Source organism: Mus musculus, chromosome 18, assembly GCF_000001635.26.
Source record: "Mus musculus strain C57BL/6J chromosome 18, GRCm38.p6 C57BL/6J".
Lineage (NCBI taxonomy): Eukaryota > Metazoa > Chordata > Mammalia > Rodentia > Muridae > Mus > Mus musculus.
This window is the reverse complement of record NC_000084.6, coordinates 44,380,232-44,398,981: the sequence shown is the minus strand read 5'-3', so window position 1 is coordinate 44,398,981 and position 18,750 is coordinate 44,380,232. Positions and strand designations below refer to the sequence as shown.

At 44.9% G+C, this 18,750-nt stretch overlaps 1 protein-coding gene across 1 annotated transcript in view; it reads right to left on the bottom strand.

Annotated features, from left to right (window-relative positions):
* The window catches only part of Dcp2 (decapping mRNA 2), a 44,470-nt gene extending 25,988 nt beyond the window's left edge, over window positions 1-18,482 (bottom strand). The window contains exons 1-2 of the mRNA NM_027490.1: window positions 18,296-18,482; window positions 2,958-3,109 (exon numbers count right to left, since the gene is read on the bottom strand). Coding sequence (NP_081766.1) covers window positions 2,958-3,109; window positions 18,296-18,348 — 205 coding nt within the window. The 5' untranslated portion in view covers window positions 18,349-18,482. The remainder of the gene's footprint in view (window positions 1-2,957; window positions 3,110-18,295) is intronic.
* Window positions 18,483-18,750: the final 268 nt, after the last annotated feature.

Below are 18,750 nucleotides of genomic sequence, written 5' to 3'. Positions count from 1 at the left end.
GCGTGGTGGCCACGCCTTTAATCCCAGCACTCGGGAGGCAGAGGCAGGCGGATTTCTGAGTTCGAGGCCAGCCTGGTCTACAAAGTGAGTTCCAGGACAGCCAGGGCTACACAGAGAAACCCTGTCTCGAAAAAAAAAAAAAAAAAAAAAAAAAAAGAAAGAAAGCAAGCACGCAGCTAGGAAACGGAACAGCGTAATATATTAAAGAACAAACTTACAGACAGAAACATCTTCTGGTGCCCCACACCGTCAAAGGCCCCATCCCATCAACTGAAACAGGAAGCGGCATGTGGAGAGAACCATTAGCCCCTGAGTTTCTCAACCTTTGCAATGGCCCTCAGGTCCTTACAAACTCGCATATTCTGTTTTTATTCTGATGCTAATCCCACAAGCATGGGACATGAATGTATTTCAACTGTGTAAGATGACAGCGCATGAATACTATCAGTCGATTTTAGGTGGTGGTGAGACTAACACTAGTTTAATCCTTACAGGTAATAACAGCAGAAGCCAGATACATAAATGTTTTAGAGTAAAATGATAAGAAAAGGGAAGATTCTACAGAAACTCAGAACTACCGTTAACAGTGACAAGAAGTGTGGACAAAATGAAGTCATGTTTAATTCATCCCATAAATACAATTGTATGAGATCTATTACATATTTTAAAGTTTAGTTTTACGGTTGAGTAAGAAGTAAAAAGGCCCTCTACGAATCCAAAGGGGTCAATCATCTGACATCATAACTGAAAGGCAAACACAGCCAATCACCATATGATTATTCCATAACTCCAGATGTTAGCCATTCCATGAACAACTGTGCAGCTCCTCAGAGACCAAGACACTGAAAGCACTTCTCCAGAAAAGCTTCATTCTCTACAGTTAATAAAATTCTGTTGTAGTCAGCCAATGAGAAACAAAAACATAACACTCTTTCCCCTTCTCTGGAAGTTGACTCTCCGTCCCGATAAAGAGTATGTCAAAAACAAAACCCAACACAAAGAAAACAAACAAAACGTCCCAAGAAAACCTACAGCTTCTTTTTCAAACAAGCCCCACGCCCCACACAGTTCCGCTGAGCTACTTGTCAGTATCATCATATTCTTTTCCATTTATTCTAAAGCATCTTTTTTCACTTTGTGGAGTTTTTCTTCCAAAATGGCTTTTAAAGCAGACTTCTATCTAACTTCTATCTATGTTTTTTGCAATCCTTAGCCCTCACTGGTTCTTTCCTAGATAATGGATCTATCCTAAACAATTACCATGTACAAGGAGCCTGATTTCTAAACTTACTCTTTGCTTAGGCAACATCCACCTATTTATTAAATAAAGACGGGAACTGGGTGCCCAAGAAATTTAGTATCTCCACCAGCCAAGTTAGGGGCGGATCTCAGGGCCACTGGGATCGAATCTGGAATGGTTCTTCTCTGTTCTCTTGACTACGGCACTCCACCACCCTGAACTGCGATAGCATTTTCCTTTGTCTCTCATGAGGCTAAATGTTAAGCCTACCTTGTTCACTGCAAAATGCCTAGTGCAATGTAACCATTTCATAACTTATTGACGCCTAGTTCTTTCTCAATATAGGTTCCTTTCTCCATATAACAATAGTAAAGAGAAAAAAACTGCATCAAGGTTCTGGTTTAAAACTCACATGAACTTAAGCAAATTCTTAGTCAGAAACCTAAGAATCTACAGCTGCTGGAAAAACTGTATGTAAGTTTATACAAGATGACCAAAGCAAAGGATTTCCACAGCTAGATTGTAACTCCTAACAGCAAGGTCTGTTCAGAACCAGCCACCAAGCCTTTACCAAAAGTAGTATTCAGTCTGATCCTCTCTCCCTTGGACTCTTCACAAATGTCTACACATCTATTCAATCAAGTGTCCTGCATCGTGACTGTTCTTTCTGGACCCTATAACCATGTCTCAGATCCCTACTCCTGTCTTAAGGACCAGTGCTTGTCTACTGCGCAGGTCACCAACCAAACACATCTTGGGTACCATTTTCACATGATGACCAATCAGCTCTGCTCAAATGCTGGCCATGCTAATGTCTCCAGAATAGTATATTACCCATTTTCTATGGAGCCCCAGGGATTCCTTATGTTACGGATGTGGGAAGAAACAGGGAACTTAGTAGTTTAGTATTTTGGGTCATTTGTACCTGCTCTAAGGCACTGCTCTAACACACTGAACTTGTGAGGACAAATTCACTCAACACATAGTGAATGGCTAAGGACAGTATCTATCGATCAGTCAAATCACTCCAGTCATGATTTAAGAGCCCCTATACCACCACAGGCTTTTCCATGCACTTCCAATATGGCCCTAGAAGAATCCCCTGCTTGGCACAAACTAGTTTTACTTTTGAACTCTACAGAATTTTCCAACAACACAAGTCTACTCATTCCTTGCTTTTGTCTATTCAGGAAACTGTATCTTTTTTAAAAATGCTTTGTTTAAAAGTCTTTCTATCTTACTTCTAAATTCTAAGAACATTCGCTACAACAACGCTTCATTAAAACAAATTGTCTTTTTTTGTCTGTTCATTTTTGAGACAGGGTATTCTTATGTAGCCCTGGCTGTCCTGGAACTCAAGAGATCCACCTGCCTCCATCTCAAGTGCTGAAGTTAACTGGATGAGCCACTATGAACGACTAAGCTACAGCACATAGAGGAAGAAAAGCTTCTTCAATCTGATCACATGTTAATGACAAACCAAGAGTGGAGCAAACCCCAGAACTGTCCCAGAAATAGCCTAGGTCTCTCACTCCTCATCACTATACACTTCAGTGCCGCGAAAAAGGAGAGCACAGCGAAACTGCCTCACGTGGCTCTTTCATTATGTGATATCCAGAAGTTACAGACACTCAAAGAAAAACAAAAAGGGGATTTTGTGCAAAAGTATTTTATTAGAAACAATGAAAGACAATCATTATAGCAACAAAAAGGATATCAGCTTTGGCAAAGTCTCTTATCCCGCACTGAGGTAATCCTGGTGTGTTCTGCATGTAGAAATCCAAGTAAAACCAATGGGCAAGTTCAATCTGGAAGCACACTCGGATCGCATTGTCTCTTTCTTCACTGGGAATATGCAAAATAAATCGGCTGCCAAAAACAAAAATGTCCAGAAATTACAATTACAAACTATTACAGTTTAACATATTTACTTCCTTACCCCACCCACCAACTAGGAAAGGCGAGCAGGAGAAGTGCTGTGGACTTGGTTTAATCACTTATATTATGTTAACTGGGTTCCCAAAATTACATGGGAATTTGTGTATCGGCATGTAAAGATGCCAAGGATCCCTGTCCCGGGTTGGCTTTGTTCAGTAACTAAAGTTGCAGTTGACCAATGACTGGGCAGGGAGACAGAGATGGGACTTTTAGGATTCCTGGGCAAGAAACTCAGGGGATGAGAGGGTGGGGTGTTGAGGAAAATGGATTGCCATGCCAAGAAGGGAAAAGATCCAGGCTTGAAAGCAGCAGAAGAGAAATTGTACCAATCATGTAAGAGCCAGGAAGAGCACCTGCCCCCCGACCCCCGTAGTCTAGGGTAGCAAAGATGGAATAGCAAAGTGATTAAGGCATATTACAATAGAAGGCTGAATGTGTGTGTGTCTTTCGCTGGAGAATCCACAACATTGGGGCAGTAGAAAAGAACTCAAGCAGCCACCACCAGGGAGACTAGAGTGGATTAACCAAGTTCTGACATCATCAGATGAGTATCCAGGAAGAGTGTTGAGAATTGGGTGTGGCAGTGCAGTGCCTGTACTCCCACTAATAAGGAGACTGAGGCAGCAGGGTTGTGGGCATAAAACTGGCTCAAAAGAGAGGACTTGTAGAGGAATTGTTTAAAGAACTGTATAGCTACTGTTCCCAAATGAGAAATTAACTTGAGAGCTTCCTAGCAAATTAAAGCAAGCGAGGAAACTACTGGGATTTCTTCTGAAGTCCAAGAATACGCAAGTATCCCTATAATCCAGCCAAAGAGCCTAACACCCACGTAGTCCCCAGATATGAACAACACAAGAAACAACTGTGGGAGGAAGAAATGGGCACCAAGGTTTCTCTTTAACACACTGGATTTCCCAAGGAGAATAACCACAGAGCCTTGACTCACACTAAATTCCAAATACTTTCTAAAACCCAAAATTGACTCTTTTAAACTCAACAAGAAAGGAGGAAAAAGTCTTTGTGTGTGTGCTTTCTATACAGGAGCACATAGTAGCTGTACAGAGGTGATGACAACGAGAGCTGTCTGTCTTTAGTGAGGCACACGGTTAGAACACACAAATCTAAGTGAGTGTGAATGCCAGTGGGTGTGAAACATTCACTAATTGCTTCTTTCTCAGTTGAGCATTTTAGGAACTCCTTCCTTCAAGCATCAGAAGCAATTTCAACTAAATAAAGTAAATGCTCTGGCCTTCTGGGTCATTTTTATTAAAGAGCTACCACTCAACTAATTAGTCATATTGCATTATTCATTTGCTATAAATGCCATGTGATTTTTATTTCTGTTCTCAAATTTCAAATCAAATCGAAAGAAAACATTATAAAAATTTAACATTAGTGTCACATCCAAATAAACCAACAACAGCACAAACACAAGAGAGATAGATCAATATGAAGAGATGATGATTGGTAGAGCTGCAAGAGGATCTTTTCATGTAAGGACACCTTGTTCTTAGAGCCCATGAAGTGTGCCTGTTTATTCTATGCACGTTCACATCTGCTGGTCTACTTCAGACGCATCGCCAGGGACTCAGAAACACTACCTTCACCATGCCAATGCACTAGACTCCTCTGGACATGTTTATGCTCTCTCAGACTCATGAAATATCCAAGCCTGTTGTATACCAGTGACGGTATACAATATACTGACAGTTGTAATTTACCTTTTAAATGTTTAGGCTGATCCCTGCCTAAGAACAAGACACAGTCATGGAACCTGGACAGAATACGTGGAATAACTTATTTTAGACGACTCTTCTGAAAAGTAAATACACGTGGAAGGAGGAAGCTTGGAAAAGATCAAGATCAAAACAAAGTCACACGTCCACATGCCTCAGTATACCCTGCTGCAACTGGAAATGCAGGTGGGCAAGCTCCAAAAGTTGCTTCTTAGGTCATGGAGTCAGACAGACAGGACAAGTTCCTTCCAAAGCTCAGCTCATAGCACTGCCCAGGAATGCAGACGTAGGGGAGAATTCCAGGGAAATGGGCCCATAAAATAGAGTGTGAGCACTGAGCTTTATCCTGCACATGCTCAGATTAGACTTGGAGCAGCCAGTTATAATCTTTGAGTGAACTGAGAAAAATCACTGGTCAAACCCCAAACTGGCCACTAGGTGGCACACGAGAAAGAGCACTGTTGAAACTAGACCTAGTTTTAGTTAGTCATCTTCGTGCCTAGTCTCTTTTCTAGGATTGGGCCTAGAACAGCTTCCACAATACAAGGAGTCAACTCACTACACCCGTCCTAGCCAGGCTACTTCCTTCTTCCCATTCTCTGAACAAAACACTGTCTGCTTTGCAGCTTTGCTTCTGTTTCATTTTTGAGACAGGGTCTCACCATGTAGCCCAGGTTGGCCCGTGGTTTGCTTTTTAGATCAATCTGACCTCAAACTCAAGAGATCTACCTGCCTGCCTCTGCCTGCAGAGTAGCTGGGATTAAAGGTGTGTGCCATCACCTCTGGTACATGAACTGTTGATCTCTCACAGCAGGGAGTTCTAACTAGAAGGGCAGCCTCGCACACGGCGACAGCAGTGTGTTCAGCATCAGCATCATTTCCACACTCTGAGTATACTACCTGCCAAACTGCACAACGAAACCATCTCCAGATACTGACAAATGTCCCTGAAACGTGTGTGTGTGTGTGTGTGTGTGTGTGTGTGTGTGTGTGTGTGTGTGTGTGACTCCCAGTAGAAACTGTCTGCATTAGACGTACTAAGATACAGGTTATAGGAGACCGCTGTTTGCAGCTGAACTTCTGTACTAGTCCCCAACTAAGCACCCTGAACACACGGAACGGAAGCACCAAACCTGTACCATGCTGTTTTCTGAACTTCCTAGAAACCAGGAGACAGTAGAGCCAAACTGCCATAGGCTAGTTTCAGCGATAAGGAAATGAGAAAATAGCGAAGCCCCTCCTTATATGTAAACTAATACACATTTACTAGTTAGTCTTCTGGAACTTTCCCCTTGATGCTGCCAGGCTAGAAGAGCAGCTTTAAAAGAGAAAGGCCACTCCTTCATTCTTCCCTCAGCCCCCATCCCCCTTGCCTATGAATCTACCTCTCACCTAGTTTATGCTCCTTGACAGTGCCAGCCAATTCTACAACACTAACTAAAGCCACATAAAAGACCTTCAAAAGACTGTTCCCTTCTGACAGATCACCACGCTGTCTTTACACTACAGTCAGAAAATACAATTTAGAACCTCACCAAGGTGGCCTGTGGGTGCTTCCTGTACTGTCTTTTCTCTCAGATAATTACAATCACTGTCCTAGCCTCACTCTCCATTCAGTTCCTGTCTTCACAGCTTCAATGGTTAGAGGACTGAAAACAGACACAGCCTTGGGCCTGAGGACAGCCCCCTATGGGTCACCACTCAAGAGTTGGGGCCTTCACTATATCACAGAAAAAAACTTCATGACTAGCCAAAGTAAAGCAAAGTTAGTGAATTTATTAATCAGAAGTAATGGATAGTATATCCTTTAGATATAAGTACAGTAGAGTAGGGTTAGTATATGTGGTATGTACACACAGCATATACTTTAGACTTAAGTACAGAAGAGACTTCAACTGACTCACGAAAAGGGACAGAATACACATGCCAGGCAGAGTACAGGGTTCGTAAGAGTCCCACTGTATGAGAGTCAACAAGACACCTGTGCTTGACTGGGGTTGGGTGAAAGAAAGCATTCACCCTTCAGACCAGAGCAGAAAAAATTAAGTGTATTGCATACAGCCAGAGCAAAGGAGGCACGGGCAATAAATAACAAAAGAACGACCCTTGTGAGACAATGGGACTTTTGCACTGTTTTACACCTACCTTCTCTTGGTTAGGGTAACCGCAATAGTTAACTCTCACTAACTATCTAGAATCTAAAATTACCATGGAGACAAAGCTCTGAACACACCTGTGATGTTGGTTCTATTTAGGTTAAGTGGGGAGCTCTGTCATAGACTGAATAAAAAAAGAGAAAGCAGGATGAGTACCAGCATTTAGCACAGTGCTTTTGGACTGCAGGTGCAACATAGCCAGCCTCATGCTGCCCTACTATGTTGGGCTGGACCTTCACATGCCTGCACACTTTGTGGCAGAATCAATCCTTCCTTTTGTCATAGCAATGAGAAAACTAATTTTGTGACTCACTGTGCAATCAGCACCCATGCACATGAGGTCAGTCATCACTGCTCTTGTAATTGCTCTTTCAGAGGCTAGAGAACAAGGCACCTTTCAGGGCCCTTGTACTAAGGTTTACCTCTGCAGGAACCTAACCAAGACAGGATACTGGAGGACAAAGTCACTCTCAACATGTGACAAATCTGACAAATCTGCGCACATGCATGTGCGCGTGCGCGCGCGCGCGCGCACACACACACACACACACACACACACAGGCCACCTCATACCCTACTGAGCTAAATTGTATTCAACAATTAGATTTACTCTGCCATAATTTGGGGGTTACAACCAAGCTTCCATGGCCTTGCCATGGGCTCTTGGCTGTGAGAGGAGAACCCCGAGCTTCACTAGGTTAGATTCTCGCGCGTTAACCCATCTCCTCTCTGCTCAGCTCTGTGCTGTTGTGCTGCTGTTTGTATTCTGACACTAATTCTGCTTCCTCAAGAGTGGCTGCCCTGATGAGGGAGTGGCTCACATACTCAGGTGACTTCACATGAACCTCTCCTCATTCTAACTGGTTAAATAAAGGCTGGAGCCTGTGATTGGGCACTGGAAGGGAAAGGTGGGGCTGGAGGTTTTAGAGAGGGAGAGAGGAGGAGGAGGAGAGGGAGATGAGACAGAGAAAACAGAGGAAGAGAAGGTAGAAGGAAGATGGAGCAGAACCACGAGGCCTGGAGAAGCTGCAAGTAGCAAGGGACCTCATAGCCGGGGAAGAGAACTGTGTAGTGGTAAATGTGCCCAATCTAGGGGTGCAGCGTATAAATATTATAACTGAGCTGTGTGTTCCTTGCTCAGGCTTACTGAGGCTGGAGATTTCCTGCAGCACTGTACAACAGCTGCACTGTCTGGTTTTAACTGTCAATGTGACAACCTAGAACCAAGCACCTGGGGAAAAAGCCTCCACTGATGAACTATCTAGATCAAGTTGGCCTGTAAACATGCCTGTGGGAGAATGCCTTCATTATTAACTAGCCCAGCCCACCACAAGCGGCAATATTCCCTAGGCTGGACCCTAAACTAGGTAAGAGTGAAGAAAGCAAACTGAGAAAAAGCAAGAAAGGCTGTGTTTATTCTCTTTGCTCTTGACTGTTGATGTGATAAGTTGGCTGACTGAGTTCTTGCCTCAACTTCCCCAAAATGATGGACATTGTAAGCAAAATAAACCTTTCTTCCCACTTGATGGTTTACTCACAGCAACAAAAATCACATTAGAGCATCATTAATGCCTTCTCCTTAGCATGCAAGGCCCGGCTCACTCCCACCGATCCATCTACTCCCGCTGCTTCCTCTCCACTGCTACGCTCTTTCCAACGGCTCCTCCTTACCCAGATACAGCCTCATGTCTGCTCAGAAACTCATGCAGAGAATTTAGCAAATGACTAAAAGCCACCCCTACCCCTCAGAGAGCATCCTTTCCATTTATAAGGTGGCTGGCTAATGGGAATCTTGTCACCATCTGAGTACATGCCCTCTTTCCAATGTCTCACCTGTCCCCAGTACAATCTGAACTAGGTCTGTTTAGCCAGGCTGCTGCTTCCTTTCCTCTGAAGGGTTCGGTGGCTTCTGACCTAATCTGGCAAGACCATCGTCATAACTGCATGTTACACACATTGAAAGTCCCATACCTGGACCCTAATAAGTACCTGAGCTGAAGAGTCTTTCACCTCCTTTGCTGCATCTGATATGGAGGCCCATTAATCATATGAAGCTAGTAATGTAGGAAAATTGGAGTAATGAGTCACTAAGAGGTTATCAGGGAATGATAATAGCAGTTATCGCAACTGTTAACTACCACAGACTGTGGAAGTCAACACAGGAAGCTCCTGAGACTAACGCTCTCTGGTATTGTAGGTTGGCTGAAACCATGCTGACATGTGGACCAAGTAGGAGGCCAAACTATGCTGGCTGTACATCTTACATGCCAAGGCTCTCTGGATACCTGACAAAGCTTCATGCATTAGACCAGGGTCTGACTTCTCTTTTCACTTTATTAGACATGGCCTCCAAAGTCTGAAATGACTGGGAAACTTTGAGAGTCAGAAAGGCCAAATTGGGAGGCACACAGAGACAAGCAGCTAGCTCAGTGGACAACAGAAGCAACTCCACAGTTCCTGCCATTCTCACAAAATCCTAGAGCCTGGTCTAGCCACCGGGTAAGGGAACTAACAGCTTCAGATGAAGGTCTCTCTTCTGCTACTGCTGCGCTCAGGCAGGGCATTCAGCCAGGGATACTCAAAGCTGCTGAGGTCTAAGTTTTTCCTGGAGCCATATCTAACTGGCAAAGTGGAAAACCATGGGGAATTGAGAATATTGCTCTCTTCCTCACTGTAGAAGGCCAGCTTCCATTCAAGGACCTTATGCTACACTGCAGTTAAATTAGAGAAAGGACAAAAAGCCTGTAACTTGGTTCCTGGAGTATGTGGGAAGAATTTTTCCTCCTTTTGAAGACTGAAGGGGTCCTGAGGCCACACAGACTCTTGTGTATTCTGAGTCCTAAGTAGCCCTAAATGTGGGATCACAGTTACATCCCTTATGGACCCAGAAGTGAGTCCCTAGAAACATCATGTCTAAAGTTCCAGTTCACTTCAGGCTTGAGACTCCAGAGCTTCCTCTGACAGAGTTCTCTCTGTATAAACTAGACCAGGACCTCTCCGCTTTTTACTTTATTAGACATGGCCTGCCTTCAAAGGTTGCAATAACTGGGAAACTTTGAGAGCTGTATGAGTAAAGACCCTTACCATAGTCTCTAACAGAGACCCTACCTCATCCAACAAGTTCCCTCCCACGTCAGGGATGTGTCCATTCCTACACACACAGTAATAGCCACTCCCATTACAACTGCCCTCACTCTTGAAGGCCCCAAGGTCATTTAGTGTGTGAAGTTCAGAGAAGCTTATAGCACCTTGCCGATGATAAATTCCAGGCTCCTGGACCACTGCACCCATATAATGCTCCCCATAACACTTCTACTTCTGTAGTAAATGCAGACAGCCCCCCAGAACAGTCTGAGGCCACCAGTGTGACTGTGCTCCTAACCTACAGCACAGCTCCCAATGCTGACTCCCTCTTCCAGACAGTGACCGAAAGAAAGTATTTGCTTGTATTCCCAGACTAAGTTCTTGGTTACCTCCAAATCTCAGGATCTCTTCGTGCTCAGATTGCTTGGCAGCATCCTAGAGCTTTAGCTTTAGGAACGGCCCCCACCTTTTGGATAGTCCTTAGGCAAAGATCTGACTGTCCTCCAAAGATGAGCAATCCATCTGCAGCCCTGACAAACTCACATGAGAGCAAAACAGTGTCTGATTCTTCAAAAACGGGCCTTCTGTAACTATAAGATTCCTCAACAGGCTCCCATCTTCCCTGTAAGAGGTGCAGCGTCTAGGAATTAAGACTACTCTCCCACACACGGAACCTTTCTAGTACCACAAGGATCTCATTTTAACTATGGGGACCTCATTCGCAAAACTATTAAAGACCTTTTTAGGTTTGGCACAATTTTGAAGAATTCTACAATGTTCAGTTCAGACTAATAGATAGACTCCACTATGAGACCTAGAGGAGATCAGAGAAGAAGCCATTAGATATAATCTCTGAAACGATGTGGGCCCCAGACCTCCTTAAACACTCACCCCAACACTGGCTCTTTATATTCTGATTAAAACCCTTTCTTCTATGTACAAGAGTTAAAGAAGTGGTGGCAAGAATTTTAACTCAGTGCTGTGAATTTGGGGGCCCAAGAATCCAGTTGTTTTGCAAGTCATTACATCTGGGGACATAGGAGAATCCCTCTGCCTTGGTTCACTGTTAACTGTGGCTCTTTGAGGAAAGCCTCTAAGCCCTGGACAGAGAATGATGATTTCCATGTTATCACTGCAAGACCCTGAAGTTAAGCTTTCAGTTCCTATTGGCCCTGCACTAGGTCTCATGTAACAGAGCAGACAAGTTCCAGACTCTAATGTCTCAGAGCAGACTATAGAACCCTGCTAAACTTTAAATTCTGCCACCTTAGTACTACATCCTAACCCCAAGGTCTCTCTGGAGCAATCCATGTGGAGGTTAAGACCCTACCTGTGGGGCTAGATCTGACCCACATGGTTTTCCATGCTCCCAAGGGAGGCCACCCGGTGGTTCCCAGATAGAGGATGCAAACCTTCAGGGTTGTGAGAGTCAGCCTCAGGTAAGCACAGGCCACAGGCGCCTCCCTCCCTGGTAAACGCACAGTAACCTCAAAGGCAGAAACTAATTGCTCTCGCCAGGGTTTCCAGCAGGAAGCAGAATGACAATATTTACATAACTTAGCCTGTGCTCTCTGCCTGAACAGGAACTCACTGCCATCTGAAGGGAAACGGAACACTCCCTGCCCTAAATGCGACAATTAAATGTGCTGTGGTGGTCTGAATGAAAATGTCCTCCATGGCCTCAGATATTTAATACTTGGTCTTTGTTGGCATGGTTTAAGGAGATTTGGTGTGACCTTGCTGGAAGAAGTATGTCACTGGGAGCAGGTTGTGCCATTTCAAGTTAGCTCTTTCAACTGCCTACCACCTGCCACATCCACTTCATCATAAACGATTACCCCTGTGGAACAGTACACCAAAGAAACCAAATTTCTTCTATAAATTGCTATAAATGTCTTCTATAAATTATAAGAAAATCAAGAACAAAAACACACACCTATGAAATTTTTGGTTCTACTAGAAGCCTCCTAGCTTCCAACCCAAGGAGCTACATGACAAGTCCCATCAAACCCCCCATGTCTCAAGGTAGCACCCAAACAGATCAACAGGTAGCTGGACTTCCATTCCCTGCTGCCTTAGCTCCCAATCCTGGGCCTACAACATACCCCTTAGATCGAGGCTTCACGACCACCCAGAGGGATGGTTTCAAAGACCAGAAAATAAGTCAGTTTCCTGAATCTTCCCAATGGAAGGGCCTTAACATTTCATCAAGTTACACAATGGAAGCCAATGTCACTTCAAACTCTGAGTCTCTCCTCACAGGCACATTCTTCAGGCTTTGATAATCATTTCTAAAGCTGGTCCTACCTGTTGTCAGGCCAATTTTGAGAATCTTCTGCTTACGAAGCACAGAGGACCTCTATGGGGGAAGGCTAGCAAGAGTCTCAATTACATGGCTCCAGATGAGGGACTCATTACTTCTATTGTGTGCCATCACCAGAGGGATAGAGGCATTCACCAGAAAAATTAAGGGGCCTCAGAGGTAACAATTGTTCTCAGGGACACATCATCCCTTGCTTAGCTTCCCAGATCACTACAGTCTGATAGTAGCCTGGCCCGTCTTTCATGTTCATTTCACTCAGGGAATGAATAAAACTCAAAAGCTAACTTTCCCTCCAGAGCCTCTGCCATCCTCTGTCAGGTAAGATGACTGGAAGGGCCACTCCAACTCCTAAGAGATCTCTCACTGAACTCCCACTTGAGACTAACAGTCTTACTCCACACGTCTCAGATGCCACATTACTGTCAAACCCACTTCTGCCCCTTAAAACTCCTTCTCAGTGGGCTTAAGCCAGACCTTCGAGCTCATACGGTCTGAGTATGCTATGCCACAGGAAATGGAGGCCACTAGGATATGTACAGAACCAAGACTGACCACCTCTTTAAAGGTTCCTACCTCACATTAACATGGAGAATTAGTTTAATTTAAACTCTTTTCAGAGGGTAAAAGCCCACTGGAACCTGTGTAGACTGGATTTTATCAAGGCCTGTACATGTGTCCAACTGCAGTGAAGCAACAGAGCCTATGACCACCTGGGCCACCGCCCCACCCCCAGAAGCTCACAAACTGCCAAGCACCAGGAACCCTTAGGAATCTCTGGCTTCTTGTCTGGCCAGATCTAGGTAAACCTGTAGCTTCAGTTACCTCTAGACCCCAATGAGTAGTCTGGATGCACTGTCCTATCGTTCAGAATCCTGTGGTAGAATTTTGCAACCTTTCATCTCTCATTCCCTAAACATTCTCTAAGACCCAACCCAGCATAGGACACTCATCTCCAGCATGCTCCCTCAGGAAACTTCTTAGACTGCTCTGGACCAAAGGTCACCATTCATCTCAAGCATCACTGGGCTAGCCTACCGGGCACAATCACTGTATCATACCTCCCACCTGCCTTCCTAAAGCCATGTTATCATATGATTCTGTATATGTGTGACGTGCACAGGCGTGTGGGCAGGGTCACCTTCTTTCTGTTTTGTTGTGAGACAGGGTCTCCCTATCTAACTCTGGCTGTCCTAGAACTTACCATGTAGATCAGGCTGGCCTCTGCCTCCCAAATGCTGGGATTAAAGATGAGCACCACCACACCCAGCTTTCTACCTTATTTCTTGATGCCGAGTCTCCTACTGGTGGGCTAAGCAATGGACTCCTGGAATTGGGCAGCTTTCTGTGCGATCAGGCGCTTTGCCTGCATGGATGCCTGTGCACATTCATGCAGTGCTCCCGGATGCCAGGAGATGGCATCGGATTCTCTGGAACTCAAGTTACAGATAGTTGTTAGTGGCCATGTGGAACTGAGAATTTAACCTGGGTTTTCTGAAAGGGCAGTAAATACTCTTACCCACTGAGCCATCTCTGCAGGCCCTCCCTCTCCCACTTTTGCCATTGTGGCCAGCTATCTTTATGAACTGTTCTCATAATGAACCCCTAGTTCCAACCCATACACACGGCTACCTTTCCTACATCATCTCCAAAGGCTCTGGACCTATCACTCCTAAGGCTCTCACTGCTGATAATACACAAATGCTATTGTGCTTTCACTCCCCCAGCTGAGAGTACAGTCTTGATCCATGGTGGGCTCTTCAGCTAGGCTTTCCCTGTTAGAGAAACCAAGACATCCTCAATTCTAAGTAAGCAAGTAGATCTCACAGGCACGCACCTCTAACAGCTGTGAAAAAGCTCTAAATAGGAACACACACTCACACACACTCTTCTCTCTCTCTCTGGTTTTTTCGAGACAGGGTTTCTCTGTATAGCCCTGGCTATCCTGGAACTCACTTTGTAGACCAGGCTGGCCTCAAACTCAGAAATCCACCTGCCTCTGCCTCCCGAGTGCTGGGATCAAAGGCATGCACCACCACACCCAGCATAAGAACTCTCAATTCCAGACCGTGTGTGTGTGTGTGTGTGTGTGTGTGTGTGTGTGTGTGTGTGTAAAACTTCCTACCTCTTAACAGTCAGTCCTTGACTATCTGGGGCCTGGCTTGTAACAGTCTTATAAAAGCATCTAGAATCTAACTTGTAAGGACCTATAGTACCTTATCCAGATGGCCAGTCACAAGAAAGACAACTAATGCTATAAAGTTTACTACTAAATAAATGAGGCAGGGTAGCACATATGCCAACGAGGCAGAAGTAGCAGGATAAGCAACACAAACTCCAGCTTTAGCTATATAATGTCGAAGGCCAACCTAGCACACATGGCACCCTATCTCAGCCCAGCACACAACACCCTATCTCAAAATCTTTTGTCTACTACTCAATAATATAGTAAAATATCCCACCTAGATATGGATATCACAGAAACAGCATGCCGAAGGTTAACTATTACAAAAGAATTCTGATTCCCTTTTGTGTGTGTGTGTGTGTGTGGGGGGGGGGGGGTTCTCTAAGAACTCCTCTATTCAATTTCTGTTTCTGCAGTATAATTTTCTTGAATAAAAAAGGAAATCTGAGCGGGGCAGTGGTGGCGCATGCCTTTAATCCCAGCACTCGGGAGGCAGAGGCAGGAGGATTTCTGAGTTCGAGGCTAGCCTGGTCTACACAGAGAAACCCTGTCTTGAAAGAAAAAAAAAAAGGAGATCTGTGTCTGTTTTGGGATGATAACTATCGTAGCTCCACACCTTTTGCACACAGTCCTCTCAGCAACATGGGAAGTCTATAGGAAAACAGATTCCACAGAATACATACTGTAACTGAGGTTTACTCAAGAAACAAGTGGGACGGGGAAAGAGGGACTGGAGGAAACTCCAACTGTGGACACATTAGAGGGGCAGATGTGCTGGGCAGCAGTTCTCAACATGTGGGTTGCAACCCCTTTGGGGTCACATATCAGATGTTCACATCATGATTCTAACAGTAGTACAATTACACTTATGAAACAGGAACAATGTGAGGAAGCACTGTTGGGAACTGGGTTGAAGGGCTGCAGCATTAGGAAGGTTGAGAAGCGCTGTACTAGAGAACCAAAATCTAATGCATGCAACAAAGTCACCTGGAAGGCTGGGGAGACAGCGAGGCTGGCATGGTGCAAGCACAGCAGCAACTTCACAGAGCTGTCCACACGTGCACAGTGAGTACCACTTCCTCCAATAGTAATTAGTTTAGAGCTTGAATTTTTTAGAAAACAAAACTACAAAACAAATCAATCAAGAGAGACCAACAGTCAACTTGAAAACTGTTACTTCTAACAACTGTAATATAAGGAAGTGGTCAGCAGGGTCAGTAACTGGTTTAGCAAGAACCTAGTCCTTCAGCTGAACAGATCACACTCTGCTAAAAAGATAAGTTCATAACAAGATGCAATGTTGTAATATAAGGCAGCCGCTTCAACATTCACTGGTACCAACCACTTTAACGTGTTAGCTGCTTAACATGCGATCTGCACAATAGGATGTAATTATTCCGTGAACAGAGCCACAATCACAACAGCTGACATCACTTCTTCAAATGACGAAATCCCAGGTAAGAGAGACTAGCCTGAAAACTCCTAGGAAGACTAGCTGCAGATGCCCGTAAAAAACGTGGCAAGTCATCTGATCCTTCTCTGTCTTTTAGCTTGCATCCTTATTAACGCACACATCATCACTCAAGTTTCCCAAACTCCTTGACTTTTTCCTAACTCTAAGACTTGCATCTGTGGAAACAAACAAAAAACTGGGAAACATAAAGAAAATGAAAATTACAGTCTCAATTTCTTCTAGTGATTTACCCACATCTATGCATTGTTTTCTTATCAAATTTGGGAATACAGAAGATAAATTCCTTGCAACTTTCATAGATTCATGTGAATCTACCATACGTCAAAAGTGTAATTCCCAACTCCAAAAAATTACAAGTTTAAATCTTTTTTTTTAAAAAATCAGACTTAAAAATTATGCACGTAAGTGGTTTTGCTTGCATGTATGTATTATGTGTACCACATGCATGCCTGGTGCCCAGAGCATTCAGAAGAGGAAATCAGATACCCTTAAACTGGAGTTCTGGACAGCTGCGAACCAACATGCAGGTGCTAGGAGAACAGTAAATACTAAGAGCTTATTAACTATACAGTTAGCCTATGTATGTACTCTGTGTGTACGGCATTAGGGTTAAAGTGCTTGACGACTTTTCATTACACTCACATGGTGTAGAGGAAAGGAAGATTTCAAACCTAGATTTTCAAAATTAGGATGTGTCCCTGTATAAATTAATCCTCACATCTGTTAAAGAGTTTTTTCAATACCTGTGAGGGGAACACCAGTAAAAACTTCACAAGCATATTTCGCTCCTTAAAATGACTCAGAGTGCCCGGGGCTCTAAAAAAAAACCATGCAGGTACTTCCAGGGACTCTAATTTCAGGTATCAGACATCCTCTTTTGGCCTCAAGATACCTACACACATGTCCCCTGCCTCCAATAATTAGAAATAAAACAAATATTTAAAAAATAAAAAAGCAAACAGCTTGAATGTGGCGAACACCGAGTTTCGTTTTTAAGCACAGATTTCAGTGACTAGACATCAATACAGAACCAGCATTCACAACCTTAATATTTCACAGTCCAAATGCACTAGCAACGACCTCCTAACAACGTACGGGGAACTTTACTTCTACAAAGAAGCATGTATCATGAATGGTTTTGGCTGGCTGCAATTACTGTAATCAAGAACTCAGAAATTCACTCCTGTAAAGACCCACGGGTGAATAGTTCCTTATAAGTGGGGGAATCAAGAGATTAAAGGGAAGAAACTCTTGGATTTTCCCTCTTGTTCCCAAACATAAATCCGGGGAAATTCTGGAAAGAATAATTAATTCTTTACAGAAAACACCATGGGCGAACATGCAGATTAGAAAGTTTAAGCTTGAAAATTACTCCCTGTGTAGATCCAGGTACCTGAGGTCATATAACTGAAACTCAAACAGTGGATTCTACCTATGTGGAGAAAAGACGGCGGGAGGAGGAAGAAAGCCACAGGTTTAAGTTAGAGGCAGAAAAAAAAAAAAAAAGAAAGAAAGAAAAAAGAAAAACCCTACACACTTCAAAGAAAGAATTGGGCAGAAATCCATTAGGGAATTCAGGTTTGGGCGAAGGGGGATTTTCACTTGCAGGAAAAGCAGAATAGCTAAAGTGGAAATGAGTTATTCCAGTGCTCCACGGTGGAGTGAGTAAGAGAAATAGAAACTGAAAGACTTTGGGAACTGAATGGGCGTCGGACACCGGCGAGCGGGGCGGGAAAGCGGGACTAAAAGATGTGCAGAGTCGAGGCCGGGACTGCAAAGGACCAGGGACCAGGGAAGAGAGAGGCCAGACCCAGGAATGGGGAAGAATAGATGCCGGGGGCGCAAAGGGCCTGGGGAAGGGGGAAGGGCTGAGACCAGGGGCGCAAACCGGGACCCAGGAATGCAGGAGCGCTGAGGCCGAGGACTCAAAGCGGTACCCCGGAATGGAGAATCAAGGCCAGGGCGAAAAGTGGGGCCCGGGCTCAGTGCTGAGACCCAGGACTGGTGGAGAGCCGAGCTGGGGCGCATAGTGGAACCCGGGAGTGAATAGGGGGAACCGAGGTTGAGGAGCAAAGCGGAACCGAGGAGAGGGGGAGGGAAAAGAGAGGTCGGGGCCGCCCCTAGGCTGAGGGACCGCGGAAGCGAAGGTGAGCGGCTAGTACCTGCAGAGATCATCCAGGACGCTGCCGGGAATCTCCAGGCGTTTGGGCTCCATAATGAGGACCCGCAGCAGGCGCAGCGCATCCCGGCTCCGCGCAGCCGGCACCGTGGAGAAGCACAGAGGCGCGGGCCCCGCGGACAGTGAAACCCTCCGCCCGGACCCCGAGGCCGGGCCGAGGCGAGGGGCGGAGCCCTGGGGCCACGCCCCCTCCGCGTGAAAGGCCCAATGTCAAGCTGGGGGAGTCGCGCCTGCGCGCGCTTCGCCAATGAGACGTTTGTTTATTGGCCCGTGGGCTCCAATCAGGCTTCATGCTGCTAGTTCCTGCTCTTAAGACCAACTTCCCGCCGCCTTTGACTGAGTGCACGCCGGGTGTGTTTGCGCCTGCGTGTCGTGTGCGCTTTCTACTACACTAGTGGGAACTTTCGAGTTCCTATTCTAGGACACCTCTCTTCCACA